Source organism: Solenopsis invicta, chromosome 14 (assembly GCF_016802725.1).
Source record: "Solenopsis invicta isolate M01_SB chromosome 14, UNIL_Sinv_3.0, whole genome shotgun sequence".
Classification (NCBI taxonomy): Eukaryota; Metazoa; Arthropoda; class Insecta; order Hymenoptera; family Formicidae; genus Solenopsis; species Solenopsis invicta.
In genome coordinates this window covers 1202483-1226206 of record NC_052677.1, presented here as the reverse complement: position 1 = coordinate 1226206, position 23724 = coordinate 1202483, and the positions used below count along the sequence as shown (strand labels likewise).

The 23724-nt window shown below is 34.5% G+C and overlaps 1 protein-coding gene across 6 annotated transcripts in view; it reads left to right on the top strand.

The window, feature by feature from the left end:
- The window catches only part of LOC105203570, a 437190-nt gene extending 413466 nt beyond the window's left edge, over window positions 1-23724 (top strand). For 4 of the 6 annotated variants that reach the window (XR_005576332.1, XR_005576330.1, XR_005576333.1 and 1 more), the window contains 5 exons: window positions 1231-1324; window positions 12472-12773; window positions 22307-22532; window positions 23042-23161; window positions 23265-23724. Coding sequence is in view for 1 of the 6 variants with exons in the window: in XM_026138284.2 (XP_025994069.1) it covers window positions 1231-1319 (89 nt within the window). In the remaining 5 variants the exon portion in view is untranslated. Of the gene's footprint in view, window positions 1-1230; window positions 1325-12471; window positions 12845-22306; window positions 22533-23041; window positions 23162-23264 lie in introns of those variants that run through there. The other 2 variants (XR_005576331.1, XM_026138284.2) reach the window with 2 other exon arrangements.

Here is a 23724-nt window from a genome sequence, read left to right as displayed (position 1 = left end):
ATAAGAAACATCATTTTATGCTTATTGTTTAATGTTAAACACGGATGAAATAATATTTCTAATGAAGTTTCTAATGATGTTTCTAAAGTTTCTAAACGCAGAAAAATTCTAAATTATGAAAATTGTAAACAATCAAAATTTAAAAATATATAATTTTGTAACAAGGTACTGTATTTTTTTTTAAACTAAACTAATTTTAAAAATTTATTTTTATGGATAGCCATATTACAACCACTTTTTTTGTTCTACCGATTATGCAGTGCATTAGATTCTTATAAATCACCTCTTAAATAATAAATATTTTATTACTTTGAATCTAGAATCTGTCAAACAACACTTTGACGAATGTAATTGTTCAAGTTTCAATAGACAATATTAATTATAAACAAAGTTATTCAATAAAATGAAAATGGGTGACATATTAGCCTCTTCTCCTCTACTAAAATTTTGATAGGTAATTGATTTAAAATAATTTTAAAGCATGTAGAATTAAAAAATAACAATTATTTTACGATCATTTTTGCGGCTTATTTTAAAATGTGTTCCAAATTTTGAAAGGAATCGTATCCACATCGGACTTTTACATCGAAATTGCAACCTGATCGTAGCATTGATGATCGACCGACCAAATCTGGTCTTGGAAATGTTAAATTAGTAAAATATTATGAGTCATTAGACTCGGAATAATTGAATTTTATTGATTTCAACTTTAATTGTATAATAACAAAATTATAACATGACCGGGAAACATTTAATTGTATAAACTGTCACTAATTTATGTTTTTTAAATAAAATTTTTATTTTTTTTATTCAAATTTTATTCAAATTTTAGTCAAATTGCTCGTTTTCTATTCAATACTAAAAAGAATATATTAAAATCTTTTAAAATTCTATTTAAAAGTCGATAAAAATAGAAATGTCTGATTTGGGATTACTGGTTCCAAATTAGACTGGAAAAAACGTTTTTACATTTTTCATTATAGTTCAACACAGATGAGAGATTCGTCAAAATGGTTTCAAGCAAAAATGAAGGAAATTAAATTATCTTTCCAACGGCACCTTCAGTTTTTACGATCGGACCTTATTCATGTCTTGTAAAAAGCAAAATCTGCAAATGGGCTTACCCCACTCTCCTCTATTATATGTGTGTGTTCATGTGTGTGTAAATTGCTGTATAAAGTCAAATGTAATTATAAAACAAATTATAATAATGATTTTATTTCATTACAGATAATTCCGCTGGTTACATATCAATCAATCTTCCATTGTTATCAATACAATTAGCCGTTCTCAGCGCATTTCAACTAATAATAACTTAAAAGTGGTAAGTTTAAATAGTTTAATTAAATATAAATTTAAGTCACATTATACAATATGCACTCGACAGCAGAATAAAAGCATCACCTATTTCGCATCACTCAACAACATCTGTAAATCAAATTAAAATCAGAAATATCAACCTTGACCCAACAAAAACAATCAAAATAAAAAAAGGTCAAATACAGCGAGCAGATACCGATGTTATTCGTATATAATCTGTAGTTTATTTAAATATAGAACGTTTTGGTTTAAAACATAATTATTCTCAGCCAGTTTAAACAATTTTCAACTGATAATTAATATATATGAAACTTGAACAATTTTCGAATTTGTCTCTACATTATTTAAAAGAACTAATATGACAAACAACATATAAATAATAAATTAGAAATAAAATGTAAAAAGCCACATCACAGGTTTGGCACAATAGATATAAACATGAAATTAAGAATAAAACCGAACAAGTCAAATTGCAAATATAATGTCAAGAAGATGTGCTCCCTGTCAGCAATTCCCGAAATAAAATTAGTCTAGAATAATACATTATGCAACATGAAACTGAGCTTTGCCGTTCTCGACTGAGGACGATGTTTTCAGCACTCGGCTGCGCTACGCGCGTTTTGCGCGCTCCGTTACGCCTCGTACTGAAAACATCGTCCTCAGTCGAAAACGCGCTCGGCTCCATGATGCATACGGTATTTTATGTAAAAGAAGTACGTTTTTCGCGGCATTCCAGACAAAACAAGCGCGTGGCGTTTTCCTGTCACTGCCTGTCCCGCTTATAAGTTATGAGAGATCAATGTACTATCTTTGCTCATGCATTTTGATCCTACGCTCAGCGCATGCGCCACGAGATGTTCACAGTTTCTTGACAAAAGTGCGCATGCGCACTTTACTGAAATGTCGATTTTGCCGTCCGCGGACGGCAATAGCTCCCACCTCAAAGATTGCCCATTTACGGCCATGTTACCAACTGTCTGAACTGTCCCGGAATATCACGAAAAATGTGCTTTCTTTGCATAAAATTGTTTCTTCATTTTGAAGCGAGAAAAAGTGTGGTCACCTAATTAAAATTCTTCTACGTCAATATGTAAAATGTATTCTTTTTTTTTTAAATAGATATGGAGGTTTTTATATTTGGTTCCAGAATGAAAAAATGTGTCAAAACAATATGAGACTTCTTGCTTTACTCAAGTACTTTGCTCGACTGGCTCATCATGTGTTATATCTGTTGTGTCAAACCTATGATGTAGCTTTTTACGTTTTATTGCTAATTTATTATTTATATATCGTTTGTCATGTTAGTTCTTTTAAATAATGTAGAGAGAAATTCGAAAATTGTTTAAGTTTCATATATGTATTGATTATCAGTTGAAAATTGTTAAAACTGGCTAATGGTGGTTATGTAAAACCAAAACGTTATATATTTAAATAAACTACAAATCATGTATGAATAACATCGGTGTCTGCTCAATGTATTCGACCTTCTGGTATTTTAAATCTGTAAATCGTTTAATAAATTATCAATCTCAAAACTAGAGATTTCAAGTTTTAAAATGCTTTCTTGAACATTTTTTTGCAAAGTTACACTCTTGAATTTTGCTTATTTTTTGGAATCAGAATAGGTGATGCTTTTATTTTACTGTCGAGTATATAATACAATTTGTATTTAACAAAATTAAAAAGATTTTATGTTAATTATATAATTTATAGTAGGGCAAAATATATAAGAAATAAAAATGTATTTTTGTATTGCTTGGTTAAACAGAAAGTCACAACTTTCTCTTAAATATAATTAGAAATTTTTAAACTAAAAAGTGTACCTTGTTTTTGAATTATTTCAGTATTTGTATTATGAACTGTTCGCTTATGTTTTCATGAACTGGATACATATGATAGTAGTGTTACGCCCGGTATAGGCATGTATTATGTTATAAACGTCTTTTGTCTATTAGTGGCGATGTTCGTGTTGTTGAGGTCTGAAGCCTTGTTTTGGTGACAGACGTGTAGAATAAACGTTGGAGTTTTTCAAAGATTCTGCTTTATTATTTATCGCACGCGAGTGCCTTTTGTGTGAGAGCGCGCGAGAGTGTTTGTGTAACCGACGGACATAACAGTATGATGATTTGATATGTTTAACTGAAGATATGTTCGGTTCACCATTTTTGGATTGTTTCAGTTTCATTAATTTTTCTGCAATTGTTTGAGGTTTTGGTAACTTGTTCCGGATTGTAACAGTTTTATTTTATATTTTTTTTTATTATTAATATTACTATTTTGGTTTTATGATTGTTTTAAGATCGACAAATATGCGGCAGTTTGTAATGACCTGACTTTTCCGCGCACGGAGCGGCGTGACTTCGGCGACGAAGACGCGGAGAGGTCGCCAAGAGAACTAGACGTTCGTTGAAGGAGAACAAAGCATGGTTTATTGCGAGTTCGGTATAATACAAACAAGTAGCGTTTTGGACGGACAAATGGCAGTGACACTCGGACGGACGCAATGAGAACTTACGTCTACGCGCGGACGGACCAAAGAAAATATAACGCGCGGGCGAACGAGCGGAAGCAGAACGCGCGGACGAACGAAAACGGAGAATAGAACGCGGACGACAAAGACAGAAATTATCGAATGCGGTATTTACAAGTCGCGGACCATGTACAAGAGAGAGATTCCGAGCCGAGTTTCTCGGAATTCGGAATCCCTGTTTACGCGTCAGTGTCGTGGCCTTGCTGAAGGCCGCGGCCACGGCCACAGGCCCGCGGGCCTGGAGACAAAGACGTCGCGCGCGCGGTACAGCTGTACTGTTACTCGAAAACGGTCGCGGCGCGCTGCGGTTAATACCGCGATGTTGTGCGGCGGTGGCAATCGACTCACGCAAGATCACTTGGTGGAGGCGCGGAACTCCCCGAATCGTGAGTTGATGTCGAGCAGAAAGAGCGGATCGGGAATGCTCCGACTACCGAGATCTCCCGGTGGAGCCCAAGATTCACCTGAGCCCGTAAGTCGACGGGCTAGGAGGCGGACGGCTAGTCGCCAAAATCTCTTGGCAGAAGCTAAGATTGCTTAACTTTGGGCAAAATTAAAACACAGAAATCAGAACGGTTTGTTTCGGAACAGCTGTTTTGTTTGGACTTAGGTGATGAAAATGTTTTCAAAGCACTTCGCACAAATCTTATGGAAAATGGGTCCCGGTGGATTTAGCCGAAACTTTGAAAATTTGTACATGATCCTGATGAAAAGTTTTTATTGCTTCAACTTGATGCATTAGGCTATTTGGGTTCTAGAGACAGCTAAAAGTAGGAAATAGGCGACTGCGTGTAGGAAATCACCTAATAATGCCTCTCTCTCCTATCCTCTCCCCACTCATATTTTCTTTTCTTCTCTCTTTTTCTTTTTTTTCCCTTTTCCGCGTGTATATGTGTTTGTGCGTGCGTACGTGTATGAGTGCGTGAGTTACAGCAGAGATGAGTACCTTATGGTTCATCACTTCCGCAGTACTTTATGACTCCTAACCGTCTCTACTGTGTGTGTGTGTGTGTGTGTGTGTGTGTGTGTGTGTGTGTGCGTGCGTGCGTGCGTGCGTGCGTGCGTGCGTGCGTGCGTGCGTGCGTGCGTGCGTGCGTGCGTGCGTGCGTGCGTGCGTGCGTGCGTGCGTGCGTGCGTGCGTGCGTGCGTGCGTGCGTGCGTGCGTGCGTGCGTGCGTGCGTGCGTGCGTGCGTGCGTGCGTGCGTGCGTGCGTGCGTGCGTGCGTGCGTGCGTGCGTGCGTGCGTGCGTGCGTGCGTGCGTGCGTGCGTGCGTGCGTGCGTGCGTGCGTGCGTGCGTGCGTGCGTGCGTGCGTGCGTGCGTGCGTGCGTGCGTGCGTGCGTGCGTGTGTGTGTGTGTGTCGGAAGGGAGGTGGTACAACAATGAACTAATATTTAAACATCAATAACATTTGGTATATTGTCAGGATTTTTTGCGCTGGCTTATTTGTTGCATCGCGAATAGTATAAAGGAATTTCAATGAAAGGTACCGAACACGTTCGTGTCATTGCGTATCCACTAAACCATAAAACACTCACTATGTGTGCACATGTATGTACCCAAAGCACCGGATTTGCAAATGCATTACCCACACAACACATAGACGTCCCCGGACGTCCAATACATGTCCACAAAAATCCTTGTAATGTCCTAGTATCTCGTACGTCTATAGGACGTTCCAAAGACGTCCGAAGGACATCCTGGTTTATCATAGACGCAGTATGACGTTTGTAGGACATCCGCAGGACATATTTGGGATGATTCGTAATATTTAACATATTATGTATATTAAACATGTTTCCAACATACATAATAAATATGCATTCGAAAATTGCGTTGTTCTTTATATTAAATAAGACATTTTGAAGATGTTCTAAGGACGTCCTTTAAATGTCTAGCAGATATTGGTGATACGTTCCGAAAAGGTCCGCTATATACATATATGTCAACGAAGTTGAGTATTTTTATTATTATCATCATTATCATTATTATTATAACACAAGAATTTTATAAATTATAAAATTATAAAGATAATTTTTCGTGTTAAAAAATATTTAACAAAAGATATATTTAACCATATATAAACATAAACTACAAATTTTGATAATATGAGAAGCTTTAATATACAGTATATAGCTTTTTAATAAAATATATTATTCGTTAATATTTAATACTTCATTATATATAATATTTAAATTATGTAATATTTAATACATATGTATAATACTATAACGATTAATTTAATATGCTATTTAATAACTATTTTATTTGTGAGAAAAATCCTACTCAAAATATAAATAAATAATAACGTATATTATATCAAGTAAAATTTTTCTTGGAAAAAACGTTTTGGAATGTAAACTTAAAATATAAAGAAAGTAATTATACATCTAACAGCAAGGTATATATATTTGATTTACAGAATCATATCTGTTTACATGATTCTGTGAATCAAATACATGTATATATTAAAATTCGATTTAATTATAATTTATGAAATCCTGTAATTTCGGATTGAAATGAATTTAACAAGTGAGTACTGGCACCACCGCTAGACGGCCACGCCGCGAGAGATCCTCTCGTGAGTCGAATGCGGCCACGGGCGTTATATCTAGGCGCCACCGCGGCTCCCACCACTCCCCAGCTCATAACTTCAGTAAGACTTTTAGGAACTGTTTGTTGTAACCTCGAGACGAATACTCGCTCTCAGTCTTTTCAAATGTGACGTGTGTGTGGAACGCTGTTCCACATAAATTTTTATAATTTTTACATGTAAATTATAATTTGTATTGTTATTTAATCTTGTACAAAAATTAAATATTTAATTCAAATTTAATCTTTTTTTAGTCCTTTTTAACGAAAAGGATACAAAAAATATTTTTTTGTAAATTAAACATTTATAACGTTTTTATAATAATGTGTTCTGTTTTAATAAATCTATCTGGGTTCCGATTTTATAATATTTTCAATCTGTCTTAACACCATATTTTTGGTGCAGAAATCTCGATCAATTCGGATTACTCTTTTTTTTAATCGGTTTTAATCGCACATTTTCGGCAGGGTTAATATTACTTTTTAATAAATATCATTTTTTACTAAATAAAGTTCTAATCGCGCAATATAAAATAATGTCTAAACAACGTCCATAAAAATCGTTTTTATGTCCTGCTGAGACGTCCTAATGACGTCCATTTGACGTCAGAAGGCGGTACATTGTACGTCCGAAAGATATTTCCTAGACGTCTACAAGACACAATTGGTATGTCATCTGGACGTCAAGACATGTCCGACCGCGACGTCCATTGGACGTTCAAAGTACGTTCTTGTGTTGCGTTGGTAGTAATCTTGGATGTAAGGATCGTCCTGAACATTTATTCCATCATTCATATCATCGTTTGTCGGTCGATACGATAACCATAATTGGTATTTCGTTGCATTGCGAAATCGAGAATACACTCTAACTCTTATTAAACCAGGTTATGTTTGGGCCGACAGACGATCGTGATATGGATGATGGAGTAGATGTTTAGAATGGTCCAAGATTACTACTGCATTTGCAAATCCGGTGCTCTAGGTACATGTACACACATAGTGAGTGTTTTATGGTTTATTGGATACACGCAAGACACAAACATATTCGGTAGCCTTCATCAAAACTCCTTTATACTATTCGCGATGCAGCAAATAGGCCATCGCAAGAAGATCCTAATAATATACCAAATGTTATTGACGTTTAGTTCATTGTTTTACTTCCTCCTCCACACATACACACACATTTACACGCACACAGCATGGGTTTGGAGTCATAAAATACTGCGAAAGTGACGAACCGTAGAGTCCTCATCTCTGCTGTAACGCACGCGCGCGCGCGCACACACACACACACACACGGAGAAGGGATGAGGGGGAGAGAAAGAAAAAGAACAATAGGGAGAGAATAGAAGAGAGAGGCATTATTAGGTGATTTCCTACACGCAGTCACTTATTTTCTACTTTCAACTGTTCCTAGGGCCCAAACGGCTCAATGCATCAAGGTGGGGCAATGAGAGCTTTTTATCAAAACCATATAAATTACAAATTTTAAAAGTTTTAACCAAATCCATCGGGACCCATTTTCCATAAAGTTTGTGCTGAGTCCTTTCAAATTTTTTTTGCGTTCTCTTTTCCTATCTTTCAACTGAGCTGAACGTGTTTTTAAAACCTTAAATATAATAAACAAACATAAAACAAACGTAATAAAAATATCATTCCATACTATGCTAATTATTAAAAGATCTTTTTATTAATGGTAGAGAAGAAGACGGTAATATGGCACCCATTTTTATTTTATTGAATAAATTTGTTTATAATTAATATTTTTGATTGAAACTGGAACGATTACATTTGTCAGAGTGTGGTTTGACAGATTCTAGACTCAAAGTAATAAAATATTTATCATTTAGGATGTGATTTATAAAAATCTAATGCACTGTATAATCGGTGGAAGAAAAAAGTGGCTGTAATATGGCTATCCATAAAAATAATTTTAAAAATTAGTTTAAAAGATGTAACGACCTAACTTCCGCGTAGGGACGGTAAGCTATCGGTGGACGAAAACGCGAATAGGTCGCCAAGAGGACTAGACTGATTTTAGAAAGTGACAAATAAAACAGTTTATTATAAACGAAAGAAATGTTTACAACAACGTCGCGCAGACGGACGAATGAATATGACGGTTGGACGGACGTGACGGAGAATTTAAGACTACGCGCGAACGGACGGAACAGATGAGTAACCCGCGGACGGACGAAAAATAATCGTGACGCTCTCATCTACAATTTTGCGGGGACGGATGAAACGGATAATTCAGAATAAACGCGGACGCTTGGACGGACGAAATCGAATACGCGGAACAGAACAATCGCGGCTATTTACACGCAGGTGATTCCAAGACGAATTTCTCCGAACTCGGAATCCCTGTTTACAAGTTTGCGCGGCCTTGCTGAAGGCCGTGACCACGACCACGGTGGCAATATAGTTTGCGCGCAGTACAGCTGTACTGATGGAACAATTCGGTGATCGCGATGCGTAGCGGTTAATACCGCGTTGTAGTTGCCGCGGTGGCAACGACTCGCGCTAAGATCTCTTGGTGGAAGCACGGAAAGCAAAAAAAGAATTAAACTAGAAACATAGAACTAATTTGCCTAAAAAGTCAAATATTTTGTAAGATTTTTTATTTTTTAATTATTTGGTCTTATATTTTGTAATTTATCATTTTTTTATGATTTTTCACGATTTTTTCAAAATTTTTTGTTGACGGTTTACATAAAACATTTTTATAAAATGCGAAAGAATACGAGGTGTGATCAAAAAGTAAGGTGACTTTTTGAATTTCGCGCGCTCTGTACACTCTAATTTCAAAATTAGAGTGTACACTAATTTTTTTTTTTTGTGTTGGTACACTCGTCACGATCATATGTTCACAGTTTTGACTATATAGCATGTGTTGTTTTTATGTGAGAGGCATAAAGGTTAGACTCGTGTTTGCATGCTCGACGATTTTTTGCTGTTGAAAATAATGGAGCAGAGAGTTTGTATTAATTTTTGTGTAAAAAATTAAGTGTTCAAAAACTCTTGAAATGTTGACAGTGGCGTACGGTGAGTCAACTTTGAGCAAAAAAAATGTTTATGAATGGTATAAGTTATTCCAAGAGGGCCGAGAAAATGTTAACGATGAACCTCGCTCTGGACGCCCCAGCACATCAAAAACCGACAAAAATGTTCAGGAAGTGAAAGAAATTGTGTTGAAAAATCGTCGAATCACGATTAGAGAAATAGCTGATGATCTTAACATATCGTTTGGCTCATGCCAATCAATTTTAACGGATGTTTTGGGTATGACACGTGTGTCAGCGAAATTCGTTCCAAAACTGCTTAATTTTGATCAGAAGCAGCGTCGCATGAACATCGCCCAAGACATGTTGAACGACGTCAATGATGATCCTGATCTGCTCAAAAGGGTTATAACTGGTGACGAAACATTTTCCTCTTCCCAAAATTGAAAAGGCCTATGAAAGAACGAAGATTTGCGACGATTGAAGATATTAAGGCTGTATCGCTGGAGGAGCTCAAGGCAATACCCAAAAGTGCATTTCAGAAATGTTTTGACAACTAGAAAAAGCGCTGGCACAAATGCATTGTATCAGAGGGAGATTATTTTGAAGGGGATAACATAATTTTGGATGAATAAATGAATATTTTTTTATAAAAATGAAAAGTCACCTTACTTTTTGATCACACCTCGTATTTTCTGTATTGTAGAAACATTTCTGCGTAAAATGCCGTAAAGTTGACCTCGCTATCATTTTTTCTTTAACTAGAAAGAATTCATAAAGAAGTCAAGTTCGAAAAAAGCTGTTTTTGCGATTATTTAAAAAATGGAGGGTGATGGAAAAAATCGACAACGTAGTCGTTTTTAGCGCATTAAAATCTTAGAAACGTCATTTAAAGTTCAAAGCACAAGACCTCCCTCCCCCCAATTTTGTAGACCTGTATTATGTTTAAATGTTCAAATATGTTTCGTGTTATTAAAAAAAATAAAACAATTTACTATAAAATTCTGTTCAATATTAAGACTAAGAGATAAATGTTTTTGTAAAGAAAAAATTTTTTTTTATTCTTTATCATTTTATATTCTTCTATTTTAAGTTTATTTGGATACAAAATTATTATAACAAATTTTTGAAAAAAATTTATTGCTTTAGATTGGACAAAATCACACGTAATAATATTTATTAAATGATGCGTTTCCGAGATTTAAGTGTTAATGCGAAAATTTCTGAAAAAATAGATTATTTTAGAAACATTTTAACATAATACAGAATTTATTTTTTGTTTTTCCAAATCTCCATATGTTAATAATGAGAAAGTTTGTCATGTTTTCTATGTGATTTTTAATCTTATAGTTTCGACGATATATACACTTCAAAAAAGGAAGAAAAAAACCGATTTTCTTCCAAGGGGCGTTTCACCCCCTAAAACTGAAAACGGGCACTTATAAAAAAATAGGTGTTCTTTATTTTTATCTGTACTGCAACATATTAAAGGCTCGTCAAAATCGGAGGGGGACACCTCTGTCGCTTTCCTTGTCAGTTTTTAGCAAGGAATAACGCTGTATAATTAGTAAGCTCTTTTTAAGATATACTCTGTGTATATGTGTAACGCGAGTGGTTTTCGGGCGGTATCGGGATCGTGGATTCGGGTGAGCTTGTCGGATTGCCACGTTCCAGTTAAATAATCGCACTCGGATTTATAAGCATAACGATTGTAGATTTATTCAAGAAAAACTAAATTGATACATGTGGTTGTATCGCAAAGTAAATGACTAATCAACTAAATGTCTTGTAACGACCGAACTTACGGAATAAAATAGACTGTTCTCGCAAGGGTTAGACTCGATTAAATGAAAGGACAAACAATCAAAAGTAAATAGGTTATCATAGGTTATCATGTCTTGAAATGACCGAACTTAACAAAAAGATAATATAATCGTCTCAAAATGATTTAACTACTAGAAATACAAACGGAAAGATAATATAATTGTCTTGAAATGATTAGACTTAACTAGTGGAAATATAAACAGAAAGATAATATAATCGTCTCGAAATTTTGGCTATCTAAATGTATTCGCGAGGTTAAACGGACACGGCGTCCGATGGATATCGGTGAGCCGCGGAACGCTTTATTGTCGATACAGATTCGGTCTGCGCGGCCAGCGCGGATTGGACGACAATGATACGGCGAGTTGGCGATTCCGCGGTTCGCCCGAGCAGCCTTGTACAAATGAGGCGGTCAAATCGTCAGGGCGCGGATGCCCTGACGATATCTTGATTTACGAGTCGGCCCGATCGGCGTCAAGGATGCTTGACGGGTATATCTGCCACAAGTATGCTTAAGGACGGAGTTGATTGGTCTTTTGTTCCTAATGGATCAGGCTTACTTGAATGCCGTTTAGTTGCCGGCTGACAAGTTACTATATGACGAAGATTTTAATTTGAAAATTGTCCGGATTCCACTGGTTCACCCTGTGTATATTCTTCTTCTTTACAAAATGACCTCGTGTTATCATTTCGAGAAATTCCACTTTATTCACAGCTCATCTTCAACAGGAAAGAAAATTTGTAGCGGCACACATTTTTCAGTAATGGAGCAATATCAACTCACTACAGCCAGTTGCATTGTATCCAGCATTGAACTGCCACAACTCCAACTTGGCAGTGACATAACTCGGCTTTTCGCGAATTCTTCTAACCATATCATAGAGACGCGCCTATTCCATGAATAAAGATGTAAAGTCTTGCGCTAACGCAACTTGATAGACAATAATTGTAACACAACATCTGAATATTAATTTTCTTCGCTGAAACGGACAACTACGAGTGCTACAAGCTCGGCACTCGAGTTGTGCTAACTCCAATTTAGAGCTTGCCCTTCTCTTTGTTGGTTTTATATGAGCTCGATTACTCATCGAGCTACGCTGGCTCAAAGATTGATAATGTAAAAGCCCCATATTTTTTCCCACGTACGTGCCTGACAATAATTGATTGCAAAAATATTATTTTTTGTTTTTTAATTTATGTTTCAGATACAGTATTGTTATAGTCTTCATCTTCAATGTCATTATCGTCTTCATCTTCGTCGTCGTCGTCTTCGTCATCATCTTCGTCTTCGTCTTTGCAAGATGGCTTGGATGTCAAGTACGAATATGTGCTACTAAATATTGTTACCAATGCTGGCAAAGTGAGTGAGATTGAGATAATTAACAAGCAGGAATGAGCTGCTTAAGAATAACATCACAACTCAAAATCAGGAAGAAAGAGATAATAAGCCAGTGAAAGCAGAAATGAACAATATACGAGAAACGTCATGCGTTATAAGAAAAAATGAGTACGTGACATTGTACGTGCTGTATTTGTATATAACTATCTTTATACTAATTATAAAAATAAGAACACGATGATGCAAATGTTATATTTGTATATAGCTACCTTTATATTACTAATAAGAAGATAACGCAAATCGATTTTCGAACAAACCTTATTATGTATAGATCGTATATACGATATAAAAAATCTAAAAGAATTTAAGTAAATTTAAGTGAGTTTAAAGGCCTTTGTTTACGAAAAACTACAATGTAAAATTGAAGTTGTGCAACACGTGAAAAAACACTTAATACTCTCTGACACAAAAGCAGCGTAGCTAATTGTCAAAAAACTAACGGTAAGACTCTCGCTCCAATATTGTTTACGCCGACGAGTATTCGAGGCCCACTAACGACTTTTTCACTTGATGTTTGTCTTTATTTTTTACTCTATTCTTTTCTACATGTAATTAATATTTTATTATGCAATTCTTTTCAACTTAATCAATTTTTCTGTAAATAATCAGGGAAATTTTAAGCTCTTTTTAAGTATTGTTAAATGAGCTTAAGTATTGTAAAAAAAGCGTTTTTAACTCTAGAACCGAAAATTAAAAACGTACCTCTAAAAAATTTCTAACTATGCTAGTAAACTGTGCTAATCGACGACATTTTCGGCTCGAAACTCCATCCATAACTCATTTTCACTTTTTTGGAATGGAGTTAGGCTGATCGGCGTGTCTGGCAGTAGCTAACTGTTGAGCTACACATATCAATATTCCGCTTAGGGTATGTTTATACTTTAGTCTTCAGTTAATATTAGTGTTTTGTACAGATAGGTCAATTTCCTTTGCTTTGTTAAAAATAATATATATTTTATGTACAATTACGTAATTTAAAAAAAGAAGACTATGCAAACAGCTAAAAATTCAGCTAAAATTTGAGAATTTATTGAGAAGAATATATTGAATCAATCTTCTTTAAACTTTCATTATACTTTACTACTGAATTGAAAATTTGAAAACCATTTTGGTTATTATATCTTTAAATGTTACAATGAAATAGCCAATTACTTAAAAAACCTGCTTTTATTTGAAATCAAAAATTTTAAATGGAAACTTTAGTTAATCAATATACGCTCAGCATAATCCTATTTTAACGTTAAAAAATACAATTAAAATAGTAACATTAAAAAAGTGCATTTTTTTAACAAATAGTTTAAAAAAATTATTTATTATAAAAATATTATAAAAAAGCAGATTCGTGATGTAAAAAAAATGTTAAAGAAGATGTTAAAGAATACATATACGCAAGAATGTTTATTGTTTAAAAATTTTGATCTATATGCCACGATGTTTAAAAATTGTCGTTTCGAGAAAAACGCGTTTAAAGTTTCGAATATAAATAACCAATAATTTTCAAATAGTTATAACTAATCTGTACCAGGGCAATAAAGTAAACTTTTTGGGTTTTTTTTCCCATAGAATTCTTGTAAATCTGCATTCAAATTTTGATAAACCGGTCGAAAGTGCATCTTTAATGCTGCTTGAGTTGCGGGACTTCTGCTTTTGTAACTGTTATTGATTAGCAAATATTTCGCATTACTGATTAATAACAATATTTATATTGTACATTATTTGGTAAAATAAAGCTGTTGCTTTCATTGAAAAAACAATATACAATTTTAAAAAACGGTGATTTTGATTGTTTTAAAGCTGTAATTGAGGTATTTAGGGACTAAACGCTACTGTTGTAACTTTTATTTGCGTGTCACTATAGAATACAATGTCTCTACAAAGTATTGAAAAAAATTTTTGCTGTAGATTAGATTAGATTAGATATTTATTTTTTTCTTGCCTTATTGTTTTGAAAGAAATTTTACGTCAATTTTATATAATTTTAATTCAGTAACAACATATAAACTTGAAATCTAATATAAACCAATAAACGCAACACACAATACAAAAATGTTAACGATCTCCAACATAATACTAAACCTAAACATATATCATCGGCTATTTAATCTTACAGACTGGTTTTCTAATTCTTTAAGCTTTTTTTTTGTTAACAAAGGGGAAACGTTTTACATGTACTACCAGGCCTCGGGACTGGGTTATGTAGAACTCTCTCCACCAGTTGCAATGGAGGTATACCCATTAAAATCCCTTCGGGTCTCCCCGGTCTTGATCCAGGGCCCCCGAAAAGTAGTAGCAGTATATTTCCGGAGACTCTTTGACCCGCCGGCTGGACTGCCAACCTTTTCATGTCGAGGGAGTTTTGATCACTCTCCTGGCGACGTCATAAGCTTCGACTGCCCTTAGAGGGGGAAAGGACACCGTCCTTCTCCCGCCTCTCCCTCAATTTAACTGACAGGAATAGAGTTTGAGACCCCAGCCCCCGCTGATGCCCCAAACCCCCTCCCACCAGAGTATCCGGTGTGGAAGAACTCCAGAGGGGAGCACCTTTTTCCGTCATCTTCATCATCAATTCCTCCGAGAAGAGAGGGCCTTTTCCTCCTCCTCCTCTTCTTCCTTTTCTATACCCTTCTAGCTTTCCTGTTCCCTTTCGGCCTCCTTCTTCAGCAACATTACTTGCAGAAAGAGGAAACCGCCTTCCACGAGCTTTTCCTGCCTAACATGGACCTTACAAGGGCCAACAGGGAAAGATTCCCTCCGACTTCCTGTATCAAGGACTCCGCACTCTTTCGCCTACGCTGGGCAATGTTCCAGCGTGTGCTGCGCTCAGTCCCAATCCGATTCACAATGGTAGCATTGCGTTATTGGTTTTTTCCCTATTTGACATTTACCAAAGCACAGTGAGCACCTGTGTCATTCTATATGATAGGCCGTCCTAACTGTGGTCTATACATTTCTCCAGGTGGGGAAGAACGTCCTCCACAACCCGGGCGCACGTCTTCGGCGAGTTATTTAAAAGGTCTTCACGCCACTCGGTGATCATCCGCCGACACACTTCTTCTCTCAAAAGGCTCAAGGCCTTGGAAACGACTACGTCCTCCCTTAAGCGGATGGCTTTCACTCTGGCATACACTTCTGCCAGGGCGTCGGCCGTATACTCCAGAACCACCGCCGCCGTATACGACATGATCCTGTACGCCTTTATAGGCCAGCGGCCTTTGCACAAAGTGCAGGTTTTTCTTAATGTGTCGACTGTTCAGAGCCTCCTTGCTTTATACCGGAGCGCCATAGAGCGTCGCTACCATGACAGCGTATACGCCCTTCTCGCACTGGCACCCGGTCCCCGTAGGTTGGGCATCAGTTCCAGAAGCGCGTCCACTCTTCTGCCGTGGCATTAAGCTGTTATGAAATGGCCAATAAAACCCCAACCGTCCAGCGTCAACCTTAGGTATTTTAAGCTATTTTCCACTTGGATTTGAACTTTGTCTATTCTTATATATGTGCGGACCTGAGGAGGGTCCTCGTTTGAGCCGTTGTAAAGGAATACAGCTTCGATTTTTTCAGGGGCTACCCTTAGGCCCAGCTCCTTGATAGTGCCAACAACGCACGCCACCGCCAGGTTTGCGTTCATAGTAGCCCTACCCCAATTAGCCCCGTTAGTGACTACCAGTATGTTGTCAGCGTAACACACCACGTGGCAGTCAGGGGGCAGAATCTTGCAAAGAACGACGCCATATACAATGTTTCATAGCAGGGGGTCGAAAACTGACCCCTGCGAAACGCTGCATTTTATGTTCCTCCGCTGCTAGAATCCCTCTTTATTGTGGAACTTCAGCTGCCTGTCCCGGAATTAGTCCTAATCTCCATGAGGTAGGGCAGCAAGAGGTGACGTTTGCTTAATGACGCCACTACTTTGCCCCATGGAATACTATTAAATGCATTGGCGATATGAAGTGATATCGCCAACGCGACCCCCCTCCCCCGTCTTCGGACGCAACCCCCCTCAAAATAATTCTTTGAACATATTCTTTTAGATTTTCTTTGGATTTGTTCTCTTTTGTTGCTGTTAAAATTTTCTTTATCCAACTGATTCCAAGCAACTTAATTAAACTTTAATTGAACTTTATATTATTGTATTTTAATTAAACTTGTATTGGTTCATATGTTTGCTATACAATTTGTTGCTAAATGATCTAACGTTTCGGTCACGTTATGGCATAGCCAATTCTATTTTCTTTTTATTCACAGCAGAATCTATTACTTACACTTGTTAGTTCTCCGTTACTGTATCTAAATCTTGCTATAATTTTTTAATTTTGCTATAATCATTTTTAAATCAAAGAATTTACAAATACACTTTTATTATTAATTTAATGAAAATTTCTCATGGACACGAAGAATATATTTGCAATAAAAATATACAATGACTGTTTAAAAAAAGTTAAAATAAGTGTTGCTATAAATTGTAAATTTCTATTTTAAATATATTTTGTGTTTATGAGAAATTTTAATTTAATTAATAACAGAAAAGCATTTTCAAACTTTGATTTAAAAAAAAATACATATTTATATTAAATAATTAGAAACGGTTTATTTCTAAAAATTAGAAAAATTAATTTAAAAATATAAAATTTAAATCAAAAAAAAGATCTCATCCGCGGGGATCTAACCTGGGACTCCGAGCGTTGCAGTCAACGCCCTAATGCCGCACGTTATGACGCTGACTCGACAATCGTTCTTCTGTAACGATACTATAGATGCTGAAAATATTTAATGATCATTTTCTCGAGAATACCTAATATCCGTAACTTATGGTTTTACTACAGTAAAGATTTGAGTGAATACTTCACACCCATAAAATTTTATTAAAATCAGTGACCTGTTTGAGGGTTTCTCTTGTAAAATCACGCAAACAGGCTAACAAACTGAATATATAATTTGTCTTGGTTCTTCGATTTTAGCACCATCTAATGCGCCATCTATCACCCACTGTGTCCCACAATAATTGTTCTATTTATCATAGTTTATCTTCACTGACAATGAGTGAAATGCATATGGTAGTAAAGGCTCATCGGAATATCTTTTTTGTTAGTCGTTCAATTGTAATTTCACACAGTTAATATTGTATCTGTTTTTCGAGAGCTGCGACGGTCTCATTTTGTACGTATGAGCTACACAAAGTGTATACGAGGGTTGCTATTTATGTATCCGAAATAATAAACAAAAACAAATATTTATCATTGAAAATAGTTTTATTGTTTTTCAAAATATTCTCTACGATAATTGATACACTTTTGCATACATTTAAACCAATTTTTATAGCACTTTTGTACCAATCGACACGAGTCTCTTTTTAAGCAATTGTCAAATTGTGCAAAATCCAACGCAAATAAAATTTTTTCACGGTTAAATGTTCATGTAAAATTTTGTGTATGCTTGTCATACTAATGCCCAGGGATGCCTCAATCTCACGATATGTCACATGATGATCTTGCATTATCAGTTCATGGACAGCATCGATGTTTTCTGGTACAACAATCGATTTTGGACGACCTTCTTTAAATTCGTCCGTGAGCGAACGACGCCCACGATTGAATTCACTAAACCATTGATCTACAATGGTTTTAGATGGTACTTCATTGCCAAAAGTCGAAGTGAGTTGATCAATACACTGTTGTTGAGATAATTTACGTCGAAAGTTGTAGCAAATCATCGCACAAAAACTTTCACGAGATAATTCCATTTTTTGACTGAGATAAAATTTTCAAGTCACTGTAAACAACACAAATGCGTCTCTATGACAAAATATTCTGAGCGTGTATACCATCAAAAATATCAAACTTTGCGATGGATATGTCAGATGGTGCCTAACAACATCAGTGTTGTCAGTTCCGGATACATAAATAGCAACTTACGTATTAAGATAAAGTTAATCTCAAATGGCAGCTAAGAGAATTTGTAATGATTTTTTAACTTTTGTTGGATTTTCTTATCTAGTATACCATTGTATTTTTTATGCATATTTTAATTAGAAAAATCTTTTGTGATTCTATAAAGCCAATTCGAAGATATTCAAATGATCTAAATGTTGGTAATTTGCGCGACTTTAGCGTTCCTCTACCGGTTAGCAATGAAAGCTACTATTTGTAGCTATGTTAATTCTTCGATTTTCTACAACTCAAGGGACATACAGGGTGATTTAAAATAACATATTGGTCCCGTTACTGGTTTTATTTGTAATCAAATTCCGAGACGATTTTTTCTTTGGTAAAAATTTATCCGAAGCTTAGTTTTCAAATTATAAGAAGAATTACTTAGCGTATGACGGGTCGGATACAAATGGTAGACAGGGGCGGCGTGACCCACTGTCTGTCATCCGGCCGTCAAATATTGGGATTACCGTGAAATCTTCAAGTTTATATTATTATAATGAATGTACGCCCGCGAATAATAAAATTTAATACAAATAGGCTTACTTAAATACCATTTGCAAATTAAAAGTAGCACATTTAAAACGCACAAGAAGGAAAAGAAGGAGAGAGAGAGAAAGTTTAAAAAGGAATGTGTTGTCCATGTACTATTGTCAGTCATTTGAGCGCAGCAGGTGCCTCACGAAAACACCCACGTGTAACAATAAGTTGCGCCGCCCCTGTCTGCGACTTGTATTTGACCCGTCATACGATAAGTAATTCTTCTTATAATTTGAAAACTAAGCTTCAAACAAATTTTTGCCAAAGGAAAAATCGTCTCAGAATTTAATTACGAATATGCCAGTAACGGGACCAATATGTTATTTTGAATCACTCTATATTCTTGAAGGAAAACTCGTCGAAAAATACACATTTCAGCTAATTTTCAGCTTAAAGCTTTTCTCTTACCTTACTATTTCCCGCGCAATTCAAATGGCGATTAACATTTGGACTGCGTGTAGATTGATAAGGTAAAAAGAATAGCAGTAAAGGGTTAAAGTATTAAATAATGCAAAAAGATTTTAATTTTTTTGACCTGTTACATGACCTTTCCCTTTTAAAGATTTCAATTCTTATAAATCAATTTATATGATTTTTAAATTTAATAAGTAAAATTAATCGAATATTCATATTAATTTAAATATCAAATTTTTGTATGCAGCGATATAATAGGACTGCTGTGAAACATCTTGAAAAATATATCTAAAGAGGTAAAAAAGTTTATAGTAAGTTAACTCTTTATTACTTTTTTCCTATTTTCCAATTTTTGTTATTTGTTATATAGATAAATAATTATACGAGTATGGTCTGATAAGTACATAATAAGATTTGAAATGAAAACGCAATATTCAGTGAAACCGGTTTTATCATTATAAAGCCCCATTTTTCTAACAATACCTGTTAAAATTTCAGTTTACTCCGTTCATTAGTTTTGTGTTGGCAGCCGATTAAAGTAAAAGTTTCAGTCATTATTGTAAATATGGAAAAAGAGAGAACGATATCGGAAAAGAGCAAAATTGGTTGTATTGCGGTACGAACTACTCCTCTATCCGCCGACAGCCCGATGGGGGAGCAATTCGTACGATGTAGCAACAGTTTAGCTCTTTTTCGATATTGTTTGCTCTTTTTCCATATTTGCAAAAATGACTGAGACGTTCACTTTAATCGGCTGCCAACATAAAACTAATGGACAGAGTAGGGTGAAATTTTAACAGGCAATGTTAGAAAAATATGGCTCTGTGATGGTAAAACCGGTTTCACTCAATATTGCGTTTTCATTTCAAATCCTACTACTTATCAGACCACCCTCGTACCTTTTAAGAATTCGCAAAAATTATTTTTTTCTTATAGCCCAATGTTTTCAAAACATTGTTTAAAGTTTTGTAATTAGCTAATTAGGAAAAGTTAGATATTTTTTAATAAAAAAGTTATTTTTCGTTTAAACTATTTTGTGATAAATTTCCGTTTAACAAAATTGAATTTAATTAATGCTATTCTCTTTTTTATTCAAAAACGAAGAGATTACATATTATTGAATTCTTCCAACGTATAAAAAGCATTTTATGCTATAATAATGAGTGAGGTACTTTCTTGTACCTCAGTCTTTGATTAGAAGATAAAAAAAATACTTTGGTTCTAGGGTTAATTTGTATGTAATGTATATATGTAAAAATGTATAAAAAAATATATTCCATATAAATAATCGCAAAGCACATTTTCATATTACTTTATCCTAAAGAAACCTGAAATTTCGCTGATTATTTACAGAAAAATTAAATAAAGAAAGAAAGATAATGTTAGGATTAATGCGGAGAGCGGCTGAAGGAAACAAAGCATGTGTACATGTAACCGTAACCCGTATAAGAATAACAGCTTTATTTAATACGAAGAGAATACATGTATTTCGTGGTACTGTGGCTCGGTGAGAGCCAGAAATCTATTGGCCAGATAAAAAAAGAAGAGAGTACATTGTAAACAATAAGTGCCGATATCGATTTGACAGACATTGATCTCTGCGTTTGTGTTGGCACTCGTAAACAAATATAAAATTTATTTTACGCGGCTTAACCACTTTCCCAACATATCTCTTGAATGTATTTTATTTGAACTTTCTCTTTTGCTTTGTTTATATGATACTTAACCCTAATTTTCTCATTAATTTTACATATTCCGGTGTAAGCAATGGTTTAGTTAAGATACATGCCGTCATCTCGTTACTGGGTGAACCCACACAGCACCAAAAGATTGCAGAAACATAACATCAATCTTACATTGAAACATTGTAATATTTCATGAATATTGCAAAATAATTTTGCAATGTTCTTGTTTCTAAGTTTACGGCAATATTGAAATGTCCACCCTCAGAAATATTACAATATAAATCTACAATGTAAGGTAACAATGTTACGGTACAATGTATTTATTATACTGAAACGCGTTGCTACAAATATACAGAATGTTTCAACTTTAAAGATAAACTTTGAAAATATATAAAGACATTCAACAGAGATAAGAAAAATTCCTTGCAATTGTATAAGTTTACAATTATTTTGCATTCAAATGTAAAAGATTTTGAATTTACGCAACTACAAAAAAATTTTTTCTCATATTTTTTTAATACCTTCATATATAATATTTTCAAAATTTATCTATTAAAATCTGAAGTATCCTGTATATTAGAAAATTATTATTAAATTTAATTAGAATGGATACCATTACACAGTGTTTTGTTATACAATTAACACCTCTATTTTATTTTAATTGATAACATATGAAGCAATAACATTACTATTATTAATATTCATTCTGACAGCATACAACATTTATAAAAATTTTTATAAAATATTTATAATAAAGATCTGAATACTTTACAAATATTTATCACAAATATTTTATAAATATTTTTGTCATTTTAGATTAAACAAATCATAAAAATTTTTCATAAATGTTAAAAAAATTATTATTATATATATTATGAAAAATACTATAAAAATACTTAAGCCATTATGATTTATAACAAAAAATTTTTAAAAATATTTTTACTTTCTTTAACAAATTTATATGAAATATTTTTGGTATTAAAAATAAGGGAATAAAACTGAAAATAACAAAAACTTCTTGAAATATTTTTTTATTTTACCAGTAAAATAGGATATATATACATTAATTCTAATACAGGTCCTCCAAGGATGGCGCAAGAGGAATAAGTGGGGATGGGGGATAACGTCACGCGCTAGAGTTCAGGAGGTTAATTATGAAACTTTTCCCTAGGGCGGAAAAATGAAAACTTTCTCCATTAATTTTAATGTAAAGATTTTCACTTTCCGCGTTTCGGCTCTAGGAAAAACTTTCATGATTGACCCTCTGGAAAGCGTAGTTATCAGCGGCACTAGAGGAGAAAAGGGTAATATGGCACCCATTTTCATTTTATTGAATAATTTTGTTTATAATTAATATTTTCTATTGACTAATATAATTAATTACAAATATGTTTAGGACCGATAGTGTAACAACACATTGATAGTAAGAAAGCCTTCTTCGGTCGTAGCTAGATCTTAGTGCCTATATTTATATTTTATATACTTCTTTGAATTCAACCAGAATTTGCGCCGAATTTTTTCCGGTCATAACACAGCATGTCGAATAAAAATTAGTAATACCACTATTTATATTAAATTAATTAATTTAATATAATAATTGATGCTGATTTGCATCTATATACCCATTCCTCCCTGAAAAAAACTGTAAGAAATTTATTGCGAAAAATAACACCCCACCCAGGATTTGAACCTGGCACCTCCGGAATCTCCGGTCCCGGTGTCTTACCACTTCGACCACTAAGGCACAATGATACCACATCATTACTTTTTGCAATTGAATTGTTGTATTATAATCATTAATATTTTATTCTAGATGAAATCGAACATGCACAATTAAAATCTATACAATCTACAATCCAAAAAATTAAAACTGAAAAACCAAAAAATGAAACTAAAAAAACTGACAAAATGTTAGAAATAGCATATGAAGATAGTAAGTATATTTAATGTACATATATAAAGCAAGTGTAGCTTGCCATGTCTTAGATTCATTATAATATAATATTAAATAATATTAAATATTTTAATATTTACAGAATTTAATCATGGAATGACAATAAAATTAATAGAGGTTGTCCAAACAAATATTTATCTTCTTAATGACAAAATGCACGCCAACAAAAAAAATCTGGGCTAATATTGCAACAGAAATGCAAAATAGTGGTTATTTGATAAATTATAATGGAACAAAAAGCGCTGAAAAATGCCATCAACGTTGGCAGAACTTAGAGAAGATGTATCATGGACATTGCCGTTACATGAAATCTACTGGCACAGAGAAGAAGAAACCTCCAAAATATTTTGATGAAATGCATGACCTCATTGGAAAGAAACATAGCAGTAAACCAGTAAATTTACTGGATTCACTACAAGATTTAAATGCATCTACAGTTTCTAATACTTGTAGCAATGAAAAAGAAAATAATGAAAATACAGATAGTAGTGAAGAATGTATAATAAAAGATAGCACATCAAAGAATACAAAAAAGTAGGAAA